The sequence below is a fragment of the Salvelinus alpinus genome, chromosome 19 (assembly GCF_045679555.1).
Source record: "Salvelinus alpinus chromosome 19, SLU_Salpinus.1, whole genome shotgun sequence".
Classification (NCBI taxonomy): domain Eukaryota; kingdom Metazoa; phylum Chordata; class Actinopteri; order Salmoniformes; family Salmonidae; genus Salvelinus; species Salvelinus alpinus.
In genome coordinates this window covers 25,616,224-25,641,888 of record NC_092104.1, presented here as the reverse complement: position 1 = coordinate 25,641,888, position 25,665 = coordinate 25,616,224, and the positions used below count along the sequence as shown (strand labels likewise).

Sequence of the window (25,665 nt, the reverse complement as noted above, 5' to 3'; positions counted from 1 at the left end):
AGCAACAGGTGACATGGCGTTTTTGGAGGAAACTCACCTCATCCTGAACCACCCCCAGATGTCTATGTAAAAGAGTGTGAGAGACTATTGTTAGGGTGTAATTGTGTGCAAGGCTCATCCATGTGGAACCGTGTATGTGGAACATATCCTGCTCATATTTTCCTGTAGCTGAGGTCTCACAATACAATTGTATTAAGTGTTTTTTCCTTCTTCCAACGTCTTCATGGGAATCTTCATGTTTAGTAGAATACAGTTATCAAGCCAACCATGTCAGACTGGTTGAGTGTCTGTAATGACCTGGTGTCCCTTCCCTCTCTCCCCCCCCCCCTGTTCTCTGACCACTGCCCTACCGAAGCTCAGCTCAGTCCAACCCCTTTGACTCATACCATTGGGCCATGGAGGATTATGACGTGCGCTCGGCCGCCAGTATCCTGGCCTCGGTGAAAGAGCAGGAGGCGCGCTTCGAGCGTCTGACCCGGGCCCTGGAGGAGGAGCGACGCAACGTCTCCCTGCAGCTGGAGCGTTCCAATGTACCCCCCGACAGGTTGGGAGGGACTGGGCCTAGCGCTAACCTGCCACCCAACAGCCAACCCCTGGCCTGGCAGCAGGTGGTGATGCAGGTAAATCATGCCAGCACGCCCCAATTTCCCACCTGCCTGTCCACCTACCTGCCTGCTTGATCTAACTATCCAGTCCCCCTCCATTTGTGTATTTGACTCATTGCAATCATCATCATCATCTCTTTGTCATCTTTCATTCTCCTGGGCGTCTGGTGGCTGATCCAACCCCTGTATTATTTCTGATCTGTTGTGCTGCTTGGAGGTGGATGGAAACATTACAATGTGGTGGGGTGTGGTGACGTATCCTCTTTAAAGGGGGGAGGGTGATATTCCACTCTATCTCCTCTCACCTACAAACCACCACCACCCAATTCAACCCCGTTTCCTTCCACCCAGTGTTTTTTGATAACGTCAAGTTAGTTTCCCATGGCCCGGGGCCCTGGGTGAGCAGAGTTTGCGCATTTTAAAACATTCCATTGGACCTTAAGTGAAATCTCCACCCACCTGGGGCACCAGGCCTTGCAAAACTTTACCATGGTCTTACTGCTAATTGGATTGTGTCTGTTCAGCCAGCTCTGCCCTTGGCTGAAGGACATTTGGGTCCTGGTTGGTGCCTGGGAGTGAAGCTATAGTGACTTCTCTGGCTGAGGTTGAAGGACATTTGTGTCTTGATTGGGCTGGTAGTGCTGGTGACTCTATCCTTGGCTGAAGGATGTTTGGGGCCTGGGAGTGGAGCTGTAGTGACTTCCCTGGCTGGGGTACAAGGACCTTTTGGCTCTTGTTTGGGCATTGCCTGGGAGTGCTTAGAGCTGTTGACTTCTCTGGCTGGGGATGTGTTGAAGGAGATGTGAAGTAAGGCAGACATGATCCGCTGAAATGGCAGTGGTCACCGTCCATTGATTTACAGTACAGAGCAAACTCCTGACTCTTGCGGATGGGCATTTCCCTGCATGCACTGCTTTTATAATGTTTAACACAAAATGCTTTTCTTTTTCACAGATTGTGCCAACGTTCATTTCTGTGGCTCGTTGCTAAATGTATAACTTAGTGTCAGTATGTGGCTTCCCAGCTGAGTAAGCTGGCCTTTTCCCCCTCTTGCCTCAGGCTTTGATGAACAAAGTCCCTGACTTGTTGATGCCCTCTCATACTCGTAAATTGTGAATGATTTACTGAGAGCTGCTTAACACGACAGCCAGTGAATTAGCCTGCTCTTTTACAGGAGGATCACTGCATGGTTATCACTCACAGCTGGCTCACTGTTGTGGCTCCAAGGTGAAAGGCAGTGGCCCGTCACCCGTCTTCCTGCATCGGGGGGTCAATTGGGCGGAACGGCCCAAAACACAGGCCACACGCAACGTGGCTGGCTGCACCGTGGAAGGAGCCTACCATTACAAAATGAGAGAGTTTATTATACAGTACCAGTCAGTTTGGACACACCTACTCATTCAAGGGGTTTTCTTCATTTCTACACAGTACCTCCAGAAAGCATTCATACCCCTTGACTTATTCTACATTTTGTTGTGTTACAGCCTGAATTCAAAATGGATTAAATAGCTGTTTTTCTTTCACCCATCTACATACAATGTTTTGAAATTTTTTGCAAATTTATTGAAAATGAAATACAGAAATATCTCATTTACATAAGTATTCACACCCCTGAGTTAATACATGTTTAGAATCACCTTTGGCAGCGATTACAGCTGTGAGTCTTTCTGTGTAAGTATCTAAGAGCTTTGCACACCTGGATTTTACAATATTTGCCCATTTATTCTTTTCATAATTCTTCAAACTAGGCAACCATTTTCACATCTTGCCATAGATGTTCAAGCAGATTTAAGTCAAAACTGTAATTCAGCCACTCAGGAACATTCATGGTCTTATTGGTAAGCAACCCCAGTGTAGATTTGGTCTTACGTTTTAGGTAATTGTCCTACTGAATGGTGAATTCATCTCCCAGTGTCTGCTGGAAAGCAGACTGAACCAGGTTTTCTCTAGGATTTTGCCTGTGCTTAGCTCCATTCCATTTATGTTTTATCCTGAAAAACTCCACAGTGCTTAACAATTACAAGCATACCCATAACATGATGCAGCCACCACTATGCTTTAAAATATAGAGAGTGGTACTAAGTAATGTGTTGTATTGGATTTGCCCCAAACATAACACTTTGTATTCAGAACAAAAAGTGAATTGCTTTGCAGTATTCCTTTAGTGCCTTACTGCAAACAGGATGCATGATTTGGAATATTTGTAAGCTCTATAGGCTTCCTTCTTTTCACTCTGTAATTTAGGTTAGTATTGTGGAGTAACTACAATGTTGCTGATCCATCCTCAGTTTTCTCCTATCACAGCCATTAAACTCTAACTGTTTTAAAGTCACCATTGGCCTCATGGTGAAATCCCTGAGCTGCTTCCTTCCTCTCCGGCAACTGAGTTAGAAAGGACGCATGTATCTTTGTAGTGACTGGGTGTATTGATACACCATCCAAAGTGTAATTAATAACTTCACCATGCCCAAAGGGATATTCAATGTCTGCTTTTAAATGTTTTACCCATCTACCAATAGGTGCCCTTCTTTGCGAGGCATTGGAAAACCTCCCTGGTCTTTGTGGTTGAATCTGTGTTTGAAATTCACTGCTCGACTGAGGGACCTAACAGATAATTGAATGTGTGGGGTACAGATGAGGTAGTCATTCAAAAATTATGTTAAACACTATTATTATCCATGCAACTTATTATGTGACAGTCTGTCACGTGTGCTCCCTCTCCGGCCTCTAGGTCACCAGGCTGCTCGTTAAGGCGCACACCTGTCACCATCGTTATGCGCATTAGCCCAATATGACACTCACCTGGACTCCATCACCTCCTTGATTACCTGCTCTATATATGTCACTCCCCTTGGTTCCTTCCCCAGGCGTCATTGTTTCTGTTTCAGTTTAATGTATGTGCGTTGTTCATGTTTCTCGTTTTGTATTATGTTGTGTTTTTTCATTAAAACTCTCACTCCCTGAACTTGCTTCCCGACTTTCAGCGCACAACGTTACACAGTTTCACTCCTGAACGTATTTAGGCTTGCCATAACAAATGGGGTTGAATACTTATTGACTCAAGACATTTCAGCTTTTGATTTTTTATTCATTTGTTAAAATTTCGAAAAGCATAATTCAACTTTGACATGGGGTATTGTGTGTAGGTCAGTGACAAAAAGATCAATTTAATCCATTTTAAATTCAGGCTGTAACACAACAAAATGTGGAAGAAGTCCAGGGATGTGAATACGTTCTGAAGGCACTGTATATGAGGGATGAGGATGGAGGAACGTACCCGACTCTCTGTTATATGAAGGATGAGGAAGGCATCCGACTCTGTTATATGAAGGATGAGGAAGTCATCCGACTCTGTTATATGAAGGATGAGGAAGGCATCCGACTCTGTTGTATGAAGGATGAGGAAGGCATCCGACTCTGTTGTATGAAGGATGAGGAAGGCATCCGACTCTGTTGTATGAAGGATGAGGAAGGCATCCGACTCTCTGTTATATGAAGGATGAGGAAGGCATCCGACTCTCTGTTGTATGAAGGATGAGGAAGGCATCCGACTCTGTTGTATGAAGGATGAGGAAGGCATCCGACTCTCTGTTGTATGAAGGATGAGGAAGGCATCCGACTCTCTGTTATATGAAGGATGAGGAAGGCATCCGACTCTGTTGTATTAAGGATGAGGAAGGCATCCGACTCTCTGTTATATGAAGGATGAGGAAGGCATCCGACTCTCTGTTGTATGAAGGATGAGGAAGGCATCCGACTCTGTTGTATGAAGGATGAGGAAGGCATCCGACTCTGTTGTATGAAGGATGAGGAAGGCATCCGACTCTCCTATCCTCTCCTCTCGCAGCCACACGCACGCACATCTCCTACTCTCTCGTCCGTGCATGATGGATTAAAATGGGTTGAGGATCAGCGGCTCGTAGCTCGGGGGCTCCCAGTCGCCAGCGCAGGGGCAGCCCTCGATGGGCCCCTCTGTTATTAAAAGTTGGGGTCAGAGAGGAGAGGCAGCCAGAGACGGATTAATGGAATAGCAAGTAAATACTTAATGAAAGTGATTAGCTGTTGATTTAGAAAGAACTCTCTTCAACTCCAGAGACTCTATTGCTGGCAGCAGACACGGTTTCCTGTTCTGCTTTGTTGTTGTCTTGGCTCTCAGGTTTAGTTGTTTTCAATGCAAGCCTTTGACAGTGTTGTTCCAAAATCGATCACCAAAATGTTTCATACAATGATGCACTTTTCCCCCTGTTGTTTTGTGTACTGAGAGAGAGAATCTTGTGTCAACACAATGTCCACAGTTGGTTACTGGACTCCACATAGTAGACAGGGAGGTTTGTACAGGCTGTCTGATTGGTAGGAGTAAGGTGGAGGAGACCCATCCTGATCCTGCTGTTGACTGGTGTATTTGAGCATTTTCCAAAGAGCTCCCCTCTCTAATTCATGGATGTTCTGTGGAGGGGAACATCAGCATGGTGGTCAAAACAAGAGAAACAATAAATAATTCACTGCTTTGGAATAAGCTATCATCAACATCCCTGTTAAGCTGACTGGGTTTAGCTGTTCTCACTACCCACAGAGGGTCATGGAGAAAGCACAATAGTATTTTTAATACAGATTGTTTGAACTGTGTTGTCATGGTCAAGTGTATGTTTGGTGAATTGTTAATGAAGATGTTCATGTTATCTTTACATGCTGTGCTACAGTCACTGTGCATCAGTAAGGTCATGGTTTCTGGAAACACCAGTCTGCTTTTTTCCCAAGACTGTATACTGTATTTCAGATTACCTTTTTCCCCTCACTCATTGTGATCAAACACTTACTAAAGTGCTACTAGGGGATTTTTGAGCCTTTTTACATTGATGTCTTCTGAAGAATGTCAAGACAATGCTGTCAGACACTGTATATTGTGTTCCTTGATGGAATCATCAACAGGAAACCACTGACACGAAGCATGTCTTTCAATCCTCATTCACTCACATCAAGTGACCAGTGACACACTTAAACCAAGACTGGGCTCCAAACGATACCCTATTCCCTATATAGTACACTACTTTTGACCAGAGCCTTATGGGCCCTTGACAAAAGTAGTGCACTATGTAGGGAATAGGGTTCCATTTGTGTCCCATCCCAGGTCTGTTTTCTTACTGTGGTATGTAGGGGTGAAAGGTCAAGTGGTGAATGGTGGTGGCACTCAAAAGAGACTTGTTCTGGTTAGTATTCAGACAGTATAGCCAGTAAGGTAGAGATGGGCTGGGGTACACTACCAACTACCCCTGTCCTGTGCAAATGTTGTGAGGTTCCTTTAGAGGAACGGTGCATCCTTTGATCTCAGTGCTGTCTGTGGGTGAGATGTATGGACCTCAGCCTGGCCCCGGGATGGCACTACACCACACTGCTTTCCACACACACACGCACACACACACGCACACGCACACACAGACACGCACGCTCGCACCCTCACACCCTCATTGGCCCTGCAACGCCACAATTGACATAAAGGCACAGTGCTATAGCGACGGCAGGCATGCAGGCAGATATATCCCTCACTGGCAGAGCCCAGGAGCCCCCGGTCTCTTGTAAATCACCTGCAGCCTAACAATGAGCCTCAGTCCACCACTCCTCCTCCCTTCTTCCCCTACACCCCTCTCTCCCTCCGTTCTCCTCCGTGTCATTAGGAAAATTTGAGCTTCCCGTAAATGTGTCATCACCTCTCTGTGAAAAGGCGGCATTGTGGATTTTTTTCTTGCCCACAATGTATGTGTCCCAAATGAACCATATTCCCTATATAGTGCACTACTTTTGACTAGAGACCTATAGGCCCTGGTCAAAATGTGTGCACTATAAAGGGAATAGGGTGCCATTTGTAACACGGTCACTCGTTCTGTATGTGGCCCCCCTTCCTCTCGGGCTCTTTTCTCTTTCTCTAGCTAGTCTACATAGCTAGACTATATTGTACGGACCTCTCTGTGTAGAAGGACATTCCAATTCCATTGGTTAGAGCAGTGGTTCCAAAACCTTTTATAGTCCCGTACCCCTTCCGACATTTAACCTCCAGCTGTGTACCCCCTCTAGCACCAGGGTCAGCGCACTCTCAAATGTTGTTTTTTGCCATCATTGTAAGCCTGTTACAAACACACACTATACGATACATTTATTAAACATAAGTGTGAGTTTTTGTCACAACCCGGCTCGTGGGAAGAGCTCTTATAGGACCAGGGCACAAATAATAACATATCAATAATCAATATTTTGCTCTTTATTTAGCCATCTTACATATAAAACCTTATTTGTTCATAACATTTTTGAAATATCTCACCACAGGTTAATGAGAAGGGTGTGCTTGAAAGGATGCATATAACTGCAATGTTGGGTTGTATTGGAGAGTCTCAGTCTTAAATCGTTTTCCACACACAGTATGTGCCTGTATTTAGTTTTCATGCTTGTGAGGGCCGAGAATCCAGTCTCACATAGGTACATGGTTGCAAAGGGCATCAATGTCTTAACAGCGTGATTTGCCAAGGCAAGAAACTATGAGCGCAGCCCTATCCAGAAATCTGGCAGTGGCTTCTGATTCAATTCAATTTTCACAGAACCACTTGTTGCAATTTTGATGAGGCTCTCTTGTTCAGATATCAGTAAGTGGACTGGAGGCAGAGCATGAAAGGGATAACGAATCTAGTTGTTTTGTCATCCGTTTCAGGAAAGTACCTGCGTAATTGTGCACCCAGCTCACTCAGGTGCTTCACTGTATCACATTTGACATTGTCAGTAAGCTTGAGTTCATTTGTACACAATGTCCTTGTTAATGCAGACAGAAAAGAGCTCCAACTTCTTAACCTCTTTCAGCTAGGGGGCACTATTTTTATGTTTGGAAAAATAACGTTCCCAAGGTAAACTGACTATTCCTCAGGCCCAGATGCTAGAATATGCATATAATGGAATTTTCGTCTGCCCTTCAGGATCGGAACGAGCCTGTGGTTTTCTGAACATAACGCGCAAATCAAATGGCGGTTTTTGGTTATAAAACGAATCTTTATCGAACAAAAATAACATTTATTGTGTAACTGGGAGTCTCGTGAGTTTAAACATCCGAAGATCATCAAAGGTAAGCGATTAATTTGATTGCTTTTCTGACTTTCGTGACCAAGCTAATTTGAGGCTAGTTGTTCTTACTGTTTTGTCTAGTGATTGATAAACTCACAAACGCTTGGATTGCTTTCGCTGTAAAGCATATTTTCAAAATCTGACACGATAGGTGGATTAACAACAAGCTAACCTGTGTTTTGGTATATTTCACTTGTGATTTCATCGCTGCCCATATCATTGCATAATGCAGAAAATACACGAGAGTTCAGGGGCCATGCTTTAACAAAGTTAACCATTTTCACTGTAGTGTCCAAAACGTATTTCAAGCTGTCAGGCATTCCCTTGGCAGCAAGAGCCTCTCGGGGGATGCTGCAGTGTACCCAAGTGGTGTTGGGAGCAAATGCTTGCACATGCGTTACCACTCCACTATGTCTCCCTGTCATGTCTTTTGCGCCATCAGTACAGATACCAACACATCTTGACCACCAAATTCCATTTGATGTCACAAAGCTGTCCAGTACTTAAAAAATATCATGGTCCTGGTTTACAGTGGTTTGCAGAAGAGGATGTCTTCCTAAATTGACCCCCCATAAACGTAACGGACGTATACCAGAAGCTGTGCCAGGCCCTCCACGTCTGTTGACTCATCCAGCTGTAACGCATATAATTCACTGGTTTGTACGCGAAGCAGTAATTGTTTCAAAACATCTCCTGCCATGTCACTGATTCTTCGTGAAACAGTGTTGTTTGATGAAGTCATTGTCTGTATAGTGTTTTGGGCCTTTTCCCCCAGTATTGTCCCAGCCATATCCACGGCAGCAGGAAGAATTAAGTCCACCACAATAGTATGGGGCTTGCCTGTCCTAGCCATTCGGTAGCTCACCATATAAGACACTTCTAGACCCTTCTTATTAATGGTATCTGTTGCTTTTATACATGTCTTACTACTCGAAAGTCATCTTTATTCTCGATCCAAAAACTCCCATGGCTTATTTTTCAAATTGTCATGTTTTGTTGCTAAATGTCTGCGCAAGAGTGAAGGTTTCCCGTGAGACAGTAACGGTTAATGTGATTGGATGTTAATTATTTGACTAGGCTACCTGTATTTGACATTGTGTTGTTATTTCGCTGAACACTAGATGGTGGCAGTGAAACGAGGCCACTCAGGCGAGAAAAAAACCTCACCCAAATGTATAGCCCCATTGGAAAATAAAAATATACTGTTTAAAAATTTGAATAAAAAATAAATTAAATGTGAATCACATTTTTATTTGGCGTACCCCCGACGGCATTGCGTGTAACGCGTACCCCAGTTTGGGAATATCTGGTGTAGAGTTTACGGCTGATCACTTTTGCCCCAGTGTTTTTCTGACATCCAGAGAGACAGAGACAGAGGGAGAGAGAGAGGTAGAGATGCCTTTTGTACGGCAGGCTATTTATATTCCTTTGGTGTGGGTGACTCAGACCTTCATCCTTCAGATCAAATCCCTCTCTGGTGTATGTACTTAATTCCTGTCTGTCCTGGTTCACCCACCTATCTAGGGACCCTGGGACTGAACCCCTCTGTTTGCAGCTGGGTCCTAGACTTCCTGATGGGCCGTCCCCTGGTGGTGAGGGTAGGCAACAACACCTCCGCCACGCTGACCCTCAACACGGGGGCCTCTCAGGGGTGTGTGCTTAGTCCCCTCCTGTACTACTTGTCCACCCACAACTGAGTGGCCACACACGACTCCAACACCATCATCAAGTTTGAGGTCAGAGACTTAGCAGTGTGGTGCCAGGAAAACAACCTCTCCGTCAATGTCAGTAAGACCGAGAAGCTGATCGTGGACTATAGGAGAAAGAGGGGAGAGCACGCCCCCATCCACATCGAATGGTCTGTTGTGGAGAAGGTCGAGAGCTTCAAGTTCCTTGGCATCCATATCATTAAGGTCTTAACGTGGTCCACGCACAGTCGTGAAGAGGGAACGGTAGCCCCTCTTCCCCCTCAGGAGGCTGAAAAGATTTGGCATGGGCCCTCAGATCCTCAAAAAGTTATATAGTTGCACCATCGAGAGCATCTTAACTGGTTGCATCACCGCTTTGTATGGCAAATGCATCACCCTTGACCGCAAAGCGCTACAGAGGATGATGAGGACTGCGCAGTACATCACTGGGGCTCCCTGCAATCCATGACCTCTATATCAGGTGGAGTCAGAGGAATGCCTGAAAAATTGCCAAAGACTCCAGCTACCCATGCCATACACTGTTAACTCTGCTACCGTCGGGCAAACCGGAACCGGAGCATCGGTCCTCGGACCAACAGGATAAGACTGCTAAATAGTAAATGAATGGTACCCAAATGATCTGTACTGACTCTATCTTGCATTGACCCTACGCAAAATCACAAGTCTATATATATACAGTACACACCAGTGGAGGCTGCTGAGGGGAGGACGGCTCATAATAATGGCTGGAGGTAATGGAGTGGCATCAAAACCTGGAAACCATGAGTATGATGTGGTGGATACCATTCCACCTATTCCACTCCAGCCATTACCACGAGCACGTTCTCCCCAATTAAGGTGCCACCAACCTCCTGTGATAGACACCATATACACTCACACACGCTACATTGCCATTCCCACACAAAACCCACACCCATTCACATACACTACATATGCACGTAGCGCTTCCCGACACAACACAAACACACATACATACACATTACATACACTCACACACTTTTACACTCATAATTTGCTGCTACTCTGTTCTTTATTTGACTCTTATTATTATTATCTATCCTGATGCCTAGTCACTTTTACCCTGCCTTCATGTACGTGCAGTATCTACCTCAAATACCTTGTACCTCTGCACATTGATCTGGTACTGGTACACCCTGTATATAACTGCACATTGATCTGGTACTGGTACTCCCTGTATATAGCTCCACATTGATCTGGTACTGGTACTTCCTGTATATAGCTCCACATTGATCTGGTACTGGTACTTCCTGTATATAGCTGCACATTGATCTGGTACTTGTACTCCCTGTATATAGTTGTATTCGCCGCATGTGACAAATACAATTTGATTAGATTTTTACATTTGATTCCAATCTACTAAACAATTACATTCACTAGCTAAAAGCACTAAGAGGTTTTGAAAATTGTTTCTATTTTTTCCACACCGGGACTTAATGATGGTTTCATAGAAGGCCTGTTTATTGCTTTAGGTTGCGGTGGGGCAGTGTTACGCTTGTCTGTCTGGTCTCTAGACAGCACTAAGTGTCTGTGTCTCTGTTAGAGAGATGACCATGATAGTCTAAACTGACCTGGAGTCAGTCACAATACGACCTGACCTGTGTTTAAAATAAGGGGGGTCTCTCAATTCAATTCAAGGGGCTTTATTGGCATGGGAAACATATGTTAACATTGCCAAAGCAAGTGAAGTAGATAATAAACAAAAGTGAAATAAACAATAAAATTGAGCAGTAAACATTACACTCACAGAAGTTCCAAAATTATAAACTTGTTTCAAATGTCATATTATGTATACAGTATTTTCAGTGTTGTAACGATGTGCAAATGGTTAAAGTACAAAAGGGAAAATAAATACAAATAAAATTGGGTTGTATTTACGCTACCGGTCAAAAGATTTAGAACACCTCAACATTCAAGGGTTTTGCTTAATTTTTACTATTTTCTACATTGTATAAAAATAGTGAACACATCAAAACTATGAAATAACACAAATGGAATCATGTAGTATCCAAATAAGTGTTAAACAAATCTAAATATATTTGAGATTTGAGATTCTTCATATAGCTACCCTTTGCCTTGATGACAGCTTTGTACACGCTTGGCATTCTCTCAACCAGCTTCACCTGAAATGCTTTTCCAACAGTCTTGAAGGAGTTCCCACATATGCTGAGCACATGTTGGTTGCTTTTCCTTCAATCTGCGGTTCGACTCATCCCATACCTTCTCAATTTGGTTGAGGTCGGGGGATTGTGGAGGCCAGGTCATCTGATGCAGCACTCCATCACTCTCCTTCTTGGTAAAATAGCCCTTACACAGCCTGGAGGTGTGTCGGGTCATTGTCCTGTTGAAAAACAAATGATAGTCCCACTAAGCCCAATCCAGATGGCATGGCGTATCACTGCAGAATGCTGCACAGCAGACCGTGTCACCAGCAAAGCACCCCGACACCATAACACCTCCTCCTCCATGCTTTACAGTGGGAAATATACAGTCGTGGCCAAAAGTTTTGAGAATGACACAAATATTAATTTCCACAAAGTTTGCTGCTTCAGTGTCTTTAGATATTTTTGTCAGATGTTACTATGGAATACTGAAGTATAATTACAAGCATTTCATAAGTGTCAAAGGCTTTTATTGACAATTACATGAAGTTGATGCAAAGAGTCAATATTTGCAGTCTTTTTCAAGACCTCTGCAATCCGCCCTGGCATGCTGTCAATTAACTTCTGGGCCACATCCTGACTGATGGCAGCCCATTCTTGCATAATCAATGCTTGGGGTTTTGTTTGTCCACCCGCCTCTTGAGGATTGACCACAAGTTCTCAATGGGATTAAGGTCTGGGAGTTTCCTGGCCATGGATCCAAAATATCGATGTTTTGTTCCCCGAGCCACTTAGTTATCACTTTTGCCTTATGGCAAGGTGCTCCATCATGCTGGAAAAGGCATTGTTCGTCACCAAATTGTTCCTGGATGGTTGGGAGAAGTTGCTCTCGGAGGATGTGTTGGTACCATTCTTTATTCATGGCTGTGTTCTTCGGAAAAATTGTGAGTGAGCCCACCCCCTTGGCTGAGAAGAAACCCCACACATGAATGGTCTCAGGAGGCTTTACTGTTGGCATGACACAGGACTGATAGTACCGCTCACCTCGTCTTCTCCGGACAAGCTTTTTTCTGGATGCCCCAAACAATCGGAAAGGGGATTCATCAGAGAAAATGACTTTACCCCAGTCCTCAGCAGATCAATCCCTGTACCTTTTGCAGAATATCAGCCTGTCCCTGATGTTTTTCCTGGAAAGAAGTGGTTTCTTTGCTGCCCTTCTTGATACCAGGCCATCATGCAAAAGTATTCGCCTCACTGTGCGTGCAGATGCACTCACACCTGCCTGCTGCCATTCCGGAGCAAGCTCAGGGCGCCCAAGAAAGTCCAGCAAGCGACAGGACCGTCTCCTAAAGTTGATTCAGCTGCGGGATCGAGGGACCACCAGTACGGTGGTCCCCCGATCCCGCAGCTGAATCAACTTTAGGAGACGGTCCTGTCGCTTGCTGGACTTTCTTGGGCGCCCTGAAGCCTTCTGCACAACAATTGAACCGCTCTCCTTGAAGTTCTTGATGATCCGATAAATGGTTGATTTAGATGCAATCTTACTGGCAGCAATATCCTTGCCTGTGAAGCCTTTTTTCGGCAAAGCAATGATGACGGCATTTGTTTCCTTGCAGGTAACCATGGTTGACAGAGGGAGAACAATGATTGCAAGCACCACCCTCCTTTTGAAGCTTCCAGTCTGTTATTCGAACTCAATCAGCATGACAGAGTGATCTCTAGCCTTGTCCTCGTCAACACTCACACCTGTGTTAACGAGAGAATCACTGACATGATGTCAGCTGGTCTTTTTGTGGCAGGGCTGAAATGCAACGGAAATGGTTTTTGGGGATTTAGTTAATTTGCATGGCAAAGAGGGACTTTGCAATTCATCAGAACACTCTTCATAACATTCTGGAGTATATGCAAACTGTGGCAGCAGACTTTGTGAAAATGTATATTTGTGTCATTCTCAAAACTTTTGGCCATGACTGTACATGCAGAGATCATCCGTTCACCCACACCACGTCTCACGAAGACACGGCCCAAGCAAGTCTCTTCTTCTTATTGATGTTCTTTAGTTGTGGTTTCTTTGCAGCAATTTGACCATGAAGGCCTGATTCACGCAGTCTCCTCTGAACAGTTGATGTTGAGATGTGTCTGTTACTTGAACTCTGTGAAGCATTTACTTGGGATGTAATTTCTGAGGCTGGTAACTCTAATGAACTTATCTCTGCCACAGAGGTAACTCTGGGTCTTCCTTTCCTGTGGCGGTCCTCGTGAGAGCCAGTTTCATCATAGCGCTTGATGGTTCTTGAAATTTTCCGGATTGACTGACCGTCATGTTGTCACGTGTGCTTTCGGCCTCTAGGTCACCAGGTTCCTCGTAATGGCACACACCTGTCACCATCGTTACGCGCACCTGCACGTCTTCAGACTCACCTGGACTCCATCACCTCCCTGATTACCTTCCCTATATGTCACTCCCTTTTGTTCCTTCCCCAGGCATTATTGTTTCTGTTTCATGTCTGTGTGCTGTTAGTGTTTCCTGTTTTGCATTATGTTGTGTTTATTCATTAAAACACTCACTCCCTGAACTTGTCATTTTCATTGCTTATTTGAGATGTTCTAGCCATAATATGGACTAGGTCTTTTACCAAATAGGGCCATCTTTTGTATACCCCTCTACCTGGTCACAACACAACTGATTGGCTCAAACACATTAAGGAAAGAAATTCCACAAATGAACTTTTAAGGCGGCACAACTGTTAATTGAAATGCATTCCAGGTGACTACCTCATGAAGATGGTTGAGAAAATGCCAAGAGTGTGCAAAGCTGTCATCAAGGGAAAGGGTGACTATTTGAAGAATCTCAAATATAAAATATATTTTGATTTGTTTAACACTTTTTTGGATACTCCATGATTCCATATTTGTTTGTTCATAGTTTTGATGTCTTCACTATTATTCTACAATGTAGAAAATAGTAAAAATAAAGAAAAACCTTGAATGAGTAGGTGTTCTAAAACTTTTGACCGGTAGTGTACAATGGTGTTTGTTCTTCACTGGTTGCCCTTTTCTTGTGGCAACAGGTCACAAATCTTGTTGCTGTGATGGCACACTGTGGTATTTCACCCAGTAGATATGGGAGTTTATGAACATTGGGTTTGTTTTCAAATTATTTGTGGATCTGTGTAATCTGAGGGAAATATGTGTCTCTAATATGGTCATACATTTGGCAGGAGGTTAGGAAGTGCATCTCAGTTTCCACCTCATTCTGTGGTCAGTAGGCACATAGCCTGTCTTCTCTTGAGAGCCAGGTCTGCCTACGGTGGCCTTTCTCAATAGCAAGGCTATGCTTACTGAGTCGGTACATAGTCAAAGCTTTCCTTACGTTTCGGTCAGTCATAGTCGTCAGTTATTCTGCCACTGTGTACTCTCTGTTTAGGGCGAAATAGCATTCTAGTTTGCTCTGTTTTTTTTGTAAATTCTTTCCAATGTGTCAAGTAATTCTCTTTGTTTTCTCATGATTTGGTTGGGTCTAATTGTGTTGCTGTCCTGGGGCTCTGTGGGGTGTGTTTGTGTTTGTGAACAGAGCCCCAGGAGCAGCTTGTTTAGGGGATTCTTCTCCGGGTTCATCTCTCTCTAGGTGATGGCTTTGTTATGGAAGGTTTGGGAATCGGTTCCTTTTAGGTGGTTGTAGGCAATTTAACGGCAATTTTCTAGATTTTGATAATTAGCGGGTATCGGCCTAATTCTGCTCTGCATGCATTATTTGGTGTTTTACATTGTACACAGAGGATGTCTTTGCAGTATTCTTTATGCAGAGTCTCAATTTCTTGTTTGTCCCATTTTGTGAATTCTTGGTTGGTGAGCGGACCCCAGACCTCACAACCATAAAGTGCAATGGGTTCTATAACTGATTCAAGTATTTTTAGCCAGATCCCAATTGGTATGTCGAATTTTATGTTCCTTTTGGTGGCATAGAAGGCACTTCTTGCCTTGTCTCTCAGATCGTTCACAGCTTTGTGGAAGTTACCTGTGGTGCTGATGTTTAGGCCAAGGTATGTATAGTTTTTTGTGTGCTCTAGGGCAACGGTGTCTAGATGGAATTTGTATTTGTGGTCCTGGCAACTGTACCTTTTTTGGAACACCATTATTTTGGTCTTACTGAGATTTACTGTCAGGGCCCAGGTCTGGCAGAATCTGTGCAGAAGATCTAGGTGCTGCTGTAGGCCCTCCTTGGTTGGTGACAGAAGAACCAGATAGTAAATAGTAGACATTTGACTTCAGATTCTAGTAGGGTAGGCCGGGTGCTGCAGACTGTTCTAGGTGCCCTCGCCAATTCGTTGGTATATATGTTGAAGAGGGTGGGGCTAAAGCTGCATCGCTGTCTCACCCCACGGCCCTGTGGAAAGAAATGTGTGTTTTTTGCCAATTTTAACCGCAGACTTGTTGTTTGTGTTCATGGATTTTGTAATGTCGTATGTTTTCCCCCTAACACCACTTTCCATCAATTTGCATAGCAGACCCTCATGCCAAATTGAGTCGAAGGATTTTTTGAAATCAACAAAGCATGAGAAGACCTAGCCTTTTTTTTTGGTTTGATTGTTTGTCAATTAGGGTGTGCAGGGTGAATATGTGGTCTGTCGTACGATAATTTGGTAAAAAGCCAATTTGACATTTGCTCAGTACATTGTTTTCACTGAGGAAATGTACAAGTCTGCTGTTAATGATAATGCAGAGGATTTTCCCAAGGTTGCTGTTGACGCATATCCCACTCTCTCTCCTTTACTAGACCCAGTGCCACTCCAGGAATGTGACCTTCTGCCTCACAGACTAGTTGCGTATATAACCAAACAAGGCCGGACCCTGACCCTCCTCCCCTGATTGGAAGGCTAAATTGAAAACAGTCAGAATGCTCCATGTGCTTTATAGTTTAGAGGTTTTTGGCTGTTCAAAGCCTTGATTTAATTATGCTAATACGTTTCAGGTACTGGTGTGACATTTTTACTACATGAGTTACAAGCATGTAAATGGCACAACAAACCAGTACCAGAAGTTTTATTCCGACAATATTTTGGGTTCAAGAAGTACACATTGAAGACATGTTGGTTTCTGCCTTGCTTTAAACCTTAAGATTATCCTTTACACCAGTACACATTTGTCGGACAAGCACACCTGATTCAACTTGTCAACGAATCACCAGGCCCTGAATGAGTTGTATCATGTATGTTTGCCCGGGACTACAACAAACATGTTCTGTTGGGGGCACTCAAGGACCGGAGTTGGGAACCACTGCTCTACACTTTATGAACGCTTAGTCTACCAATATGGTCGTGGCTTGGCCAGAGGTGCAGTGAGGGACCCCGGCTCTGCCATCTGCCAACCTGCCAGCAGCACAGAGACTGGCAGTGAGTGGATTCACAGTGACAGCAGCTTATGTGTACCAGGCGCTCTGTAGGTATACCTGTCACATCAGTCATGTAGCCCTGTCATGGTAACCCCATTGCATGCACCATTTCTACCCATCCAGAAGGTCTGGGACTGGGGCTGGTGTGGGTCTGGGTGACAGAGAGCAAGTTATGCACTGCTTTTGGCCAGCAGCAGACCCAGGGCCTCTTGACTTTGCACATGAAGTCATTACAGCAGGGCAGAGTGGCAGAAGTGAGGTCTGGAATGCGGACTGTCTCACACTCTATGTGTCTGAGTGCAGCTTTGGAAATTATTATTGCCAGAGGAGGAATGTGTCAGAGAATAAGAGCTACTACTGTTGTCTCTCCCAGTGCCTCATTTAACCAGACCTGGGCAGTCTGGGGGCTCCAACACCGACACACACAATCATAGAACGAAAGGAAGGAGAGAGGGGAGGAGGAGTGAGAAACAGTTTGTGAAATTGAGGAGGGAAAAGGGATTTGTTGGGAAGTGTTGATTGCATTGGCATGTTCAGGGGAATGGCGCCGGAGGGAATGGCAGATGTTTTACGCTATTTTGTGCATTGTTAAATATTTTTTAAATTTTGGTACATAATGTTTCCGCCATCGTTTTCTACAGTGCGTTCGGAAAGTATTCCGCCCCCTTGACTTTTTCTACATTTTGTTAAGTTACAGCCTTTTCCCCCTCATCAATCTACACGATACCCCATAATGGCAAAGCAAAAACAGTTTTTTTGACATTTTTGTAAATGTATTAAAAATAAAAAACATTTATTTTTTAACACATTTACATAAGTATTCAGACCCTTTACTCAGTACTTTGTTGAAGTACCTTTGGCAGTGATTACAGCCTTGAGTCTTCTTGGGTATGACGCTACAAGCTTGGCACACCTGTATTTGGGGAGTTTCTCCCATTCTTCTCTGCAGATCCTCTCAATCTCAACGGGACATTAAGAACTGTAATATACTCTGCTTCTCGGAGTCATGGCTGAATAAGGACATAGATAATATACATCTAGCTGGTTTTCTATGGATCGGCAGGACAGAACAGCAGAGTCAGGTAAGATCGGGGGGTGGTGTGTCTCTTTTATTAACAACAGCTGGTGAGCGATCTCTAATATTAAGGAAGTCTTGAGGTTCTGCTCGCCTGAGTTAGAATACCTAATGATAAGCTGTATACCATACTATTTACCTAGGCCATTTTCAGCTGTCTATTTACCACCACAAACAGATGCTGGCAGTAAGACTGCACTCAACGAGCTGGATACGGCCATAAGCAAACAAGACAATGCTCATTGAGGCGGTGCTCCTAGTGGCCGGTGATTTTAATGCAGGAAAACTGAAATCTGTTTTTACCTCATCTCTACCAGCATGTAACTTGTGCAACTAGAGGGGGGAAAAAACTCTAGATCCCCTTAAGTCCACACACAGAGACGGTATACAAAGCTCTCCCCCACCTTCCATATGGCAAATCAGACCATAACTCTATCGTCCTGATTCCTGCTTACAAGCAAACACTCAATACGGAAGTGGTCCGATGAAACGGATGCTAAGCTACAGGACTGTTTTGCTAGTACAGACTGGAATATGTTCTGGGATTCATCTGATGGCATTGAGGAGTTTACCACATCAGTCTCCGGCTTCATTAATAAGTTAATTGATAACGTTGTCCCCACAGTGAACGTATGTACATATCCCAACCAGAAGCCAAGGATTACAGGCAACATCTGCACTGACCTAAAGGCTAGAGCTGCCACTTTCAAGTAGCAGGACACTAATCCGGATGCCAGGACAACCACCTCTCCCTCAATGTGGGCAAGACAAAGGAGGACAGGAGGGAGACTCTGGCTGCTCCGGACAGGAGGGAGACTCTGGCTGCTCCGGACAGGAGGGAGACTCTGGCTGCTCCGGACAGGAGGGAGACTCTGGCTGCTCCGGACAGGAGGGAGACTCTGGCTGCTCCGGACAGGAGGGAGACTCTGGCTGCTCCGGACAGGAGGGAGACTCTGGCTGCTCCGGACAGGAGGGAGACTCTGGCTGCTCCGGACAGGAGGGAGACTCTGGCTGCTCTGGACAGGAGGGAGACTCTGGCTGCTCCGGACAGGAGGGAGACTCTGGCTGCTCCCCCCCCCCCAAAAAAAAATCTGGGGCTGCCTCTCGTGCCCGTTACCTTGCGCCAATTCCTCGTAGTGTCGCCGCTCCACTCTAGCTGCCTCCAGCTCCTCTTTCGGATGGCGATACTCCCCCGGCTGTGCCCAGGGTTCCTTGCCGTCCAAAATTTCCTCCCATGTCCAGGAGTCCATTTTCCCACGCTGCTTGGTCCTTTGGTGGTGGGTGGTTCTGTAACGACCGTCGTCGGGAGAAGGAGAAGAGGACCAAGGTGCAGAGTGGTAAGTGTTCATATTACCTTTAAAAAAATACGAAACACTTGATGAAACAACAAAAACGACAAATTAACAGTCCTGTAAGGTGAACACACAAAACAGAAAACAACCACCCACAAACACAGGTGGGAACAGGCTACCTAAGTATGATTCTCAATCAGAGACAACGATAGAAAGCTGCCTCTGATTGGGAACCATACCAGGCCAAACACATAGAAATACAAAACAAGGACAACATAGAACACCAGACATAGAATGCCCACCCAAACTCACACCCTGACCAACCAAAATAGAGACATAAAAAGGATCTCTACGGTCAGGGCGTGACACAGTGGGTCTTGCGACGGGTATACAGAGATGACCAGTTTACAGAGGAGTATAGAGTGCAGTGATGTGTCCTATAGGAGCATTGGTGGCAAATCTGATGGCCAAATGGTAAAGAACATCTAGCCGCTCGAGAGCACCCTCACCTGCCGATCTATAAATTACGTTTCCAACTCTGCATTGTTGGGAAAAGGCTCGTAAGTAAGCATTTCACTGTATAGTCCACAACTGTTGTATTTGGCGCATGTGACCAATAACATTTGATTTAATTTAATTTCTGTAAGTGCAAAATTATTTTATTCAAGTATTGAGGTGTTTAATTGATGAGTTTTAAGGAGGAGTAGCATTCTGAGATGGTATAGGCATCCTAAGCTATACTTGCCCTTTCTAGGCCTTCCAATCACTGGCAGGCTTGTATGTTATTATTTCACTGAATAGGGAGAGAAAATTCCCTTTGTTGCACAAATGGAAAGACAACATATTAATCCTCCATATTGCTGAGTTGACATTTTCTTGGAAATAATTGCATACTGTTGAAAGTCATAAGATTCCGTTTTTGCAGGCTCTGCTACTGTTAGCACACCCATCCTCATGTAGTGTAGCTATCAGACTGGTGCTTGTTCCAACCTCGATGATAGACCTGCATACATTTACCAGAAGGAGATGGTGTCTCGAAGCTTGTCAACTGATTTAGCTAGTTCCTCTCTCTCTCTTTCGCTCTTTCTCGTTCTCTCGCTGTCTCTCTTTCTGTCACCCTCTCCCTCTCACCACCCTTCTCTTCTCTCTCTCCCGCTCCTCCTCCTTTTCTCACATCTTGAAGAGGGAAGTAGAAAACATGATTTTACCAGATGCAGCTTCATCTGAGGTGTCTGTCAGTGCGAGGCATGTTGCAGTACATTAACCTTTTCTCCATCTGTTCCGAGCCAAATACAGGCAGACAGACAGACAGGCAAGAAAATGACTAATTGGGTTTGATTACCTGCGATGGATTATTTAGAAGTTGTTTTTAATGCGCTGCTCAGTGTTGCAGAAAGCCTAGCACCATGTGTCATGGGTTATAGGAGAGTATTATAAAGGCTATGTTGTCGGTAAATAATTAAGTGTGTAATTTGAAGATCATAAAATGCCGGGGTGCAGACTGCAGTTTTATGTAAAATAGTCTCTCTTGAAGACTAACTCAAGTAGTTGTTTTCCACAGAGAAGTGAACTAATATAATACTATGCACAGCTAGGGAATGCAAACCTCAGCCATTTCCCTTTTTTCTTTGGATTTGGGCCTTTTTTGTGTTAGGTCCTTTTTCCAAAGTGTAGTCAAGCCTTCACAAAGTTGTGTCCTATAAAGAAAGGTCGCCTTGCTTGAGCTCCTGTCTGAGTCTTGGCCAAGTACATTTACATGATTAGATTAACATTCTTCCTCACTGTGGGTCACAGTATTATAGCTGAATTCTTTAACGCCGGCAGATTTCCCCCTCATATCAAGTGCAGTAAGTGAAGGAAAGGGACAAAGAGTTGGCGAGAAAGAGAGGCATAGAGGGGAGGGATGAAGAGGGAGAGAGAGTGTGTAAAAACTTGCAGTGTAGGTTGCCCTCCCCTCTTTTGGGGAAGAACGCTGTGTATATATATATATATATATCTTCAATTCAAAGGGCTTTATTGATATGGGAAATATGTTTACATTGCCAAAGCAAGTGAAATAAACTATCAGAAATAAACAGTAAACATTACACTTCAAATGTTATATAACGGCTATGTACAGTGTTACAATGTGCAAAAGGGAAAATAAATCAACATAAATATGGGATGTATTTATAATGGTGTTTATGCTTCATTGGTTGCCCTTTTCTTGTGGCAACGGGTCACAAATCTTGTTGCTGTGATGGCACACGGTGGTATTTCACCTAATCGATATGGGAGTTTGTCAAAATTGGATTTGTTTTCTAATTCTTTGTGGGTCTGTGTAATCTGAGGGAAATATGTGTCTCCAATATGGTCATACATTTGGCAGGAGGTTAGGAAGTGCAGCTCAGTTTCCACCTCATTTTGTGGGCAGTGTGCACATAGCCTGTCTTCTCTTGAGAGCCAAGTCTGCCTACGGCAGTGGCAGTCGGTGTCTTTTAAGATTAGGGACGATTAAAACATTTTTTATGAGCATTGCCTTATTTCTATTACAGCATATTGGATGACTGTCATTCATATTTCATTCACCCAGTTCAATGTAACATCGATAGGTTTAGGCTACTACATGATACTATAATTAAGCAATAAGGCCCGAGGGGGTGTGGTATATGGCCAATATACCACGGCTAAGGGCTGTTCTTCGCACGACGCAACGCGGAGTGCTAGGACACAGCCCTTAGCCGTGGTATATTGACCATATATCACAAACCCCTGAGGTGCCTTATTGCTATTATAAACTACTTACCAACGTAATTAGAGCAGTAAAGATAAATGTTTTGTCATACCCATGGTATACGGTCTGATATACCACGGCTTTCAGCCAATCAGCATTCAGGGATTGAACCACCCAGTTTATAATTTTCCCTTTACCCATCATGAAGTTGCTACAACCTAGCCTACGAATGGAAGTTTACAACGTAGATGCACAGGTTGAGAGAAAAATGTGAGTAATCAAGGTGACATACAGTCACACATTCAATACTGCCTTGCACACTCTTGCCTGCTTCTAGCTGATCTAGGGTGTAATCATTAGTCCAAATAGTTTTGTTCCGTTTGCTTCCGTTTAAAAAATGCTCTTCAACAGAATTTGTGGAATGAATACGCCCATGATCACCCGCAAACACAGTTCACTTTCGTAGCAGCCACATACTGTACGAACAGCATGATGACTTTACTTGTTGTATAATTCCTTCTCGCATCTACGCGCTCCCCTCCTCTCACCTTTTTGCTTCGCTTGTGGACTTTAGTGCACAACACAACAGATGTCTGTGACCAGGCGAAAACCTTTCCAAGCCAAACCTCCATAACATAACCGCTAACAGCTACACACAGCCTACATCGTTGTTACGATATTAGCTGACGTTATCGTCAACATAGCTACTAGAGCTAATGTTACAATTATGCAGTACAGTGTACAGCAACCAGTTTAGCAGTTACACCGGTGGGCCCCGGTGGCAATAAATTAGTAAAAACCAAAAGCTTACCTTGACTTGGAAGAGTTACACGGTTGGATAGCCATAGCCAGCTAGCTAACATAGCATCCCTCTTTGTTTAAGTAGGCTAAACTATCTAGCTGCATTCGCTAACAAAGTAAGTGAAAGTGAAATAAAGTGAACGAAATATAGCTCTCTCTCTCTCGCTCTCTTGCTTCTTAATTTTTGAAGAAATTAAATTGTTGTCGTTCTCTCTCTTTATGTCAACTACTCACTGCCTTTTATGCAGTGCTAGCTAGCTGTAGCTTATGCTTTCAGTACTATATTAATTCTCTGATCCTTTGATGGACAACATATCAGTTCATGCTGAAAGAGCTCCAATAGGTTGGAAAACATCCTCTGGAAGTTGTCATAATTACTGTATAAGTCTATGGACGGGGATGAGAACCATGAGCCACCAAGGTTTTTCTATTTAAGTCAAGTGTACCAAGAGGAGGACGGAAGCTAGCTGTCCTCCGGCTACACCATGGTGCTAACCCAGAGAGTGCTGTTGAGGCTACTGTAGACCTTCATTGCGAAACAGTGTGTTTTAATCAATTATTGTGACGTGAATATATTTAGTGACGTGAATATATTTAGTATAATTTTATCTAAAAAGTTGAGTATAGTTTTTATCTATTCACTGAGGAGGATGGTCCTCCCCTTCTTCCTCTGAGGAGCATCCACTGGCCTACGGTGGCCTTTCTCAATAGCAAGGCTATGCTCACTGAGTCTGTACATAGTCAAAGCGTTCCTTAATTTTGGGTCAGTCATAGTGGTCAGATATTCTGCCACTATGTACTCTCTATTTAGGGCCAAATAGCATTCCAATTTGCAGAGTTTTTTGTTAATTATTTCCAATGTGTCAAGTAATTCTCTTTTTGTTCTCTCATGATTTTTTGGGGTCTAATTGTGTTGCTCTCTTTGGGCTCTGTGGGGTCTGTTTGTGAACAGAGCCCCTGGACCAGCTTGCTGAGAGGACTCTTCTCTAGGTTCATCTCCATGTAGGTGATGGCTTTGTAATGGAAGGTTTGGGAATCGCTTCCTTTTAGGTGCTTGTAGAATTGAATGGCTCTTTTCTGGATTTTGATCATTAGCGGGTATCGTTCTAATTCTGCTCTGCATGCATTATTTAGTGTTTTACATTGTACACAGAGGATGTTTTTGCAAAATTCTGCATGCAGGCTTAATTTGGTGTTCTATTTTGTGAATTCGTGGTTGGTGAGAGGACCCCAGACCTCACAACCATAAAGGGCAATGGGTTCTATAACTGATTCAAGTATTTTTTGCCAGATCCTAGTTAGGATGTCGAATTTTATGTTCCTTTTGGTGGCGTAGAAGGCACTTCTTGCCTTGTTTCTCAGATCGTTAACAGCTTTGTGGAAGTTACCTATGGTGCTGATGTTTAGGCCAAGGTATGTATAGTTTTTTGTGTGCTCTAGGGAAACGGTATCTAGATGGACTTTGTATTTGTGGTCCTGGCAACTGGACCTTTTTTGGAACTCTCTCCCCCTTCCTTTGGTATGTTGGTGGGATGGGGTGGGGCCAGAGCAGGGCTCCCTGTATGTGTATGCTTCAGCTGCATCTGTCTGTCAGCCCCCCCCCCCCCCCCCCACTCCCATGTTAGAGGCTTCCTTTGCATAGATGCTGCATGAGGAGGAGAGAGGGAGGGAGAGAGGGTTGAAGCTGCTATACACTCACAACACAGGGCAACTGCTGCCTGTCTGGGAACTATTCACACACACACCCCTCCTCCTTCCCTCTTTTCTCTTAAATCCAGGGTTTTGTTCCCCTCTCCGGGTAACTTTTGTTGAGAGAGAGAGTGTTTGTGTGTGCTGTTTTGTTTTGCTCCCCTCCTTCACTGGATTCGTACTACCGTCTTTGGTTTGTCCATACGGCTGTAGTCTACTGTCCTGAACATTTCAGTATCTCCACTGAGCAGGCATTTTTTCTCCCTCTCTGAGAGGACTTAAAGTGTGTGAGAGAGCGAGAGAGGGAGAGCGCAAGCGACAGTGTGGGGAAAGGATGGCTGCCTGCCTCTGAGCTGCCTCTGCGCTTACGGAAATAAGGAACTACAGACAAAAGGGGGAAAAAATTACTTTTCAGCAAGAAGGAAATTGTTTAGCTTTTTTGGAGGAGGTTAAACAAAGGGATTTGAACAATGCCTGCTGAAGTGAAACAGGTTAGTATTGTGATTACCCGATTATCCCGGCTCTTTCCTTCTCTCAACCTTCAGTCTCTCTCTTTTTCCTCCTCCATCTATTTCTCTCTACTTCTCCTGTGTTTTCCTTTTGTATATGGTCATTGTGCTTGATGGTAGAGGGTTAATGATGTTTCATGTTTGCTATGCTTTGCTTTGTTGTCCTGGGAGGTCAAATTATACATCAGTGTTTTTGTCAGTTTCCCGCAAAACATCTTCAGTAACTGGAAATATAACCTATTTTTTGCATTCTTGTCCTTCAGGAGGAGTGTGGTGTATGCGTGTGTTTACTAGTCTCTAGTGCAGGGGTAGGCAATTACATTCAGCCGTAGGACGATTTTTGCCGGAGCGAATGGTCAGGGGGCCGGAACAGAATTATTATAATTTGCACACAGCAAACTGACCACAACTAAGCCTAAAAAGAGACTATTTGAAAATAACAATAATTTCATACCTTGATTACATTGAGACACAATCTTTATTCGTGAGAATACGTAGGAAAAGATTTTGTAAAGTAACATTTTTGGGGAGGAATTCCTGGTGATTAGTATAAAAAAAAGTGTGGGGTTCTTTACTTGCTAGTCCTATATAATTAACTATTTATTTACACTATTTGTAGCCTGTAGTGTACTCTGATAAGAGCATACAGATATCTATAG

At 44.0% G+C, this 25,665-nt stretch overlaps 1 protein-coding gene across 22 annotated transcripts in view; it reads left to right on the top strand.

The window, feature by feature from the left end:
- Nucleotides 1-25,665, top strand: part of LOC139545899 (splicing regulator ARVCF-like) — a 348,966-nt gene that overhangs the window by 147,386 nt on the left and 175,915 nt on the right. For 18 of the 22 annotated variants that reach the window (XM_071354089.1, XM_071354099.1, XM_071354088.1 and 15 more), the window contains exon 4: nt 356-620. The exons of 1 other annotated variant lie outside the window; for it this stretch is intronic. In XM_071354089.1, coding sequence (XP_071210190.1) covers nt 396-620 — 225 coding nt within the window. In that variant the 5' untranslated portion in view covers nt 356-395. Of the gene's footprint in view, nt 1-355; nt 621-24,492; nt 24,989-25,665 lie in introns of those variants that run through there. 3 more of the 22 variants (XM_071354104.1, XM_071354097.1, XM_071354105.1) reach the window with 2 other exon arrangements.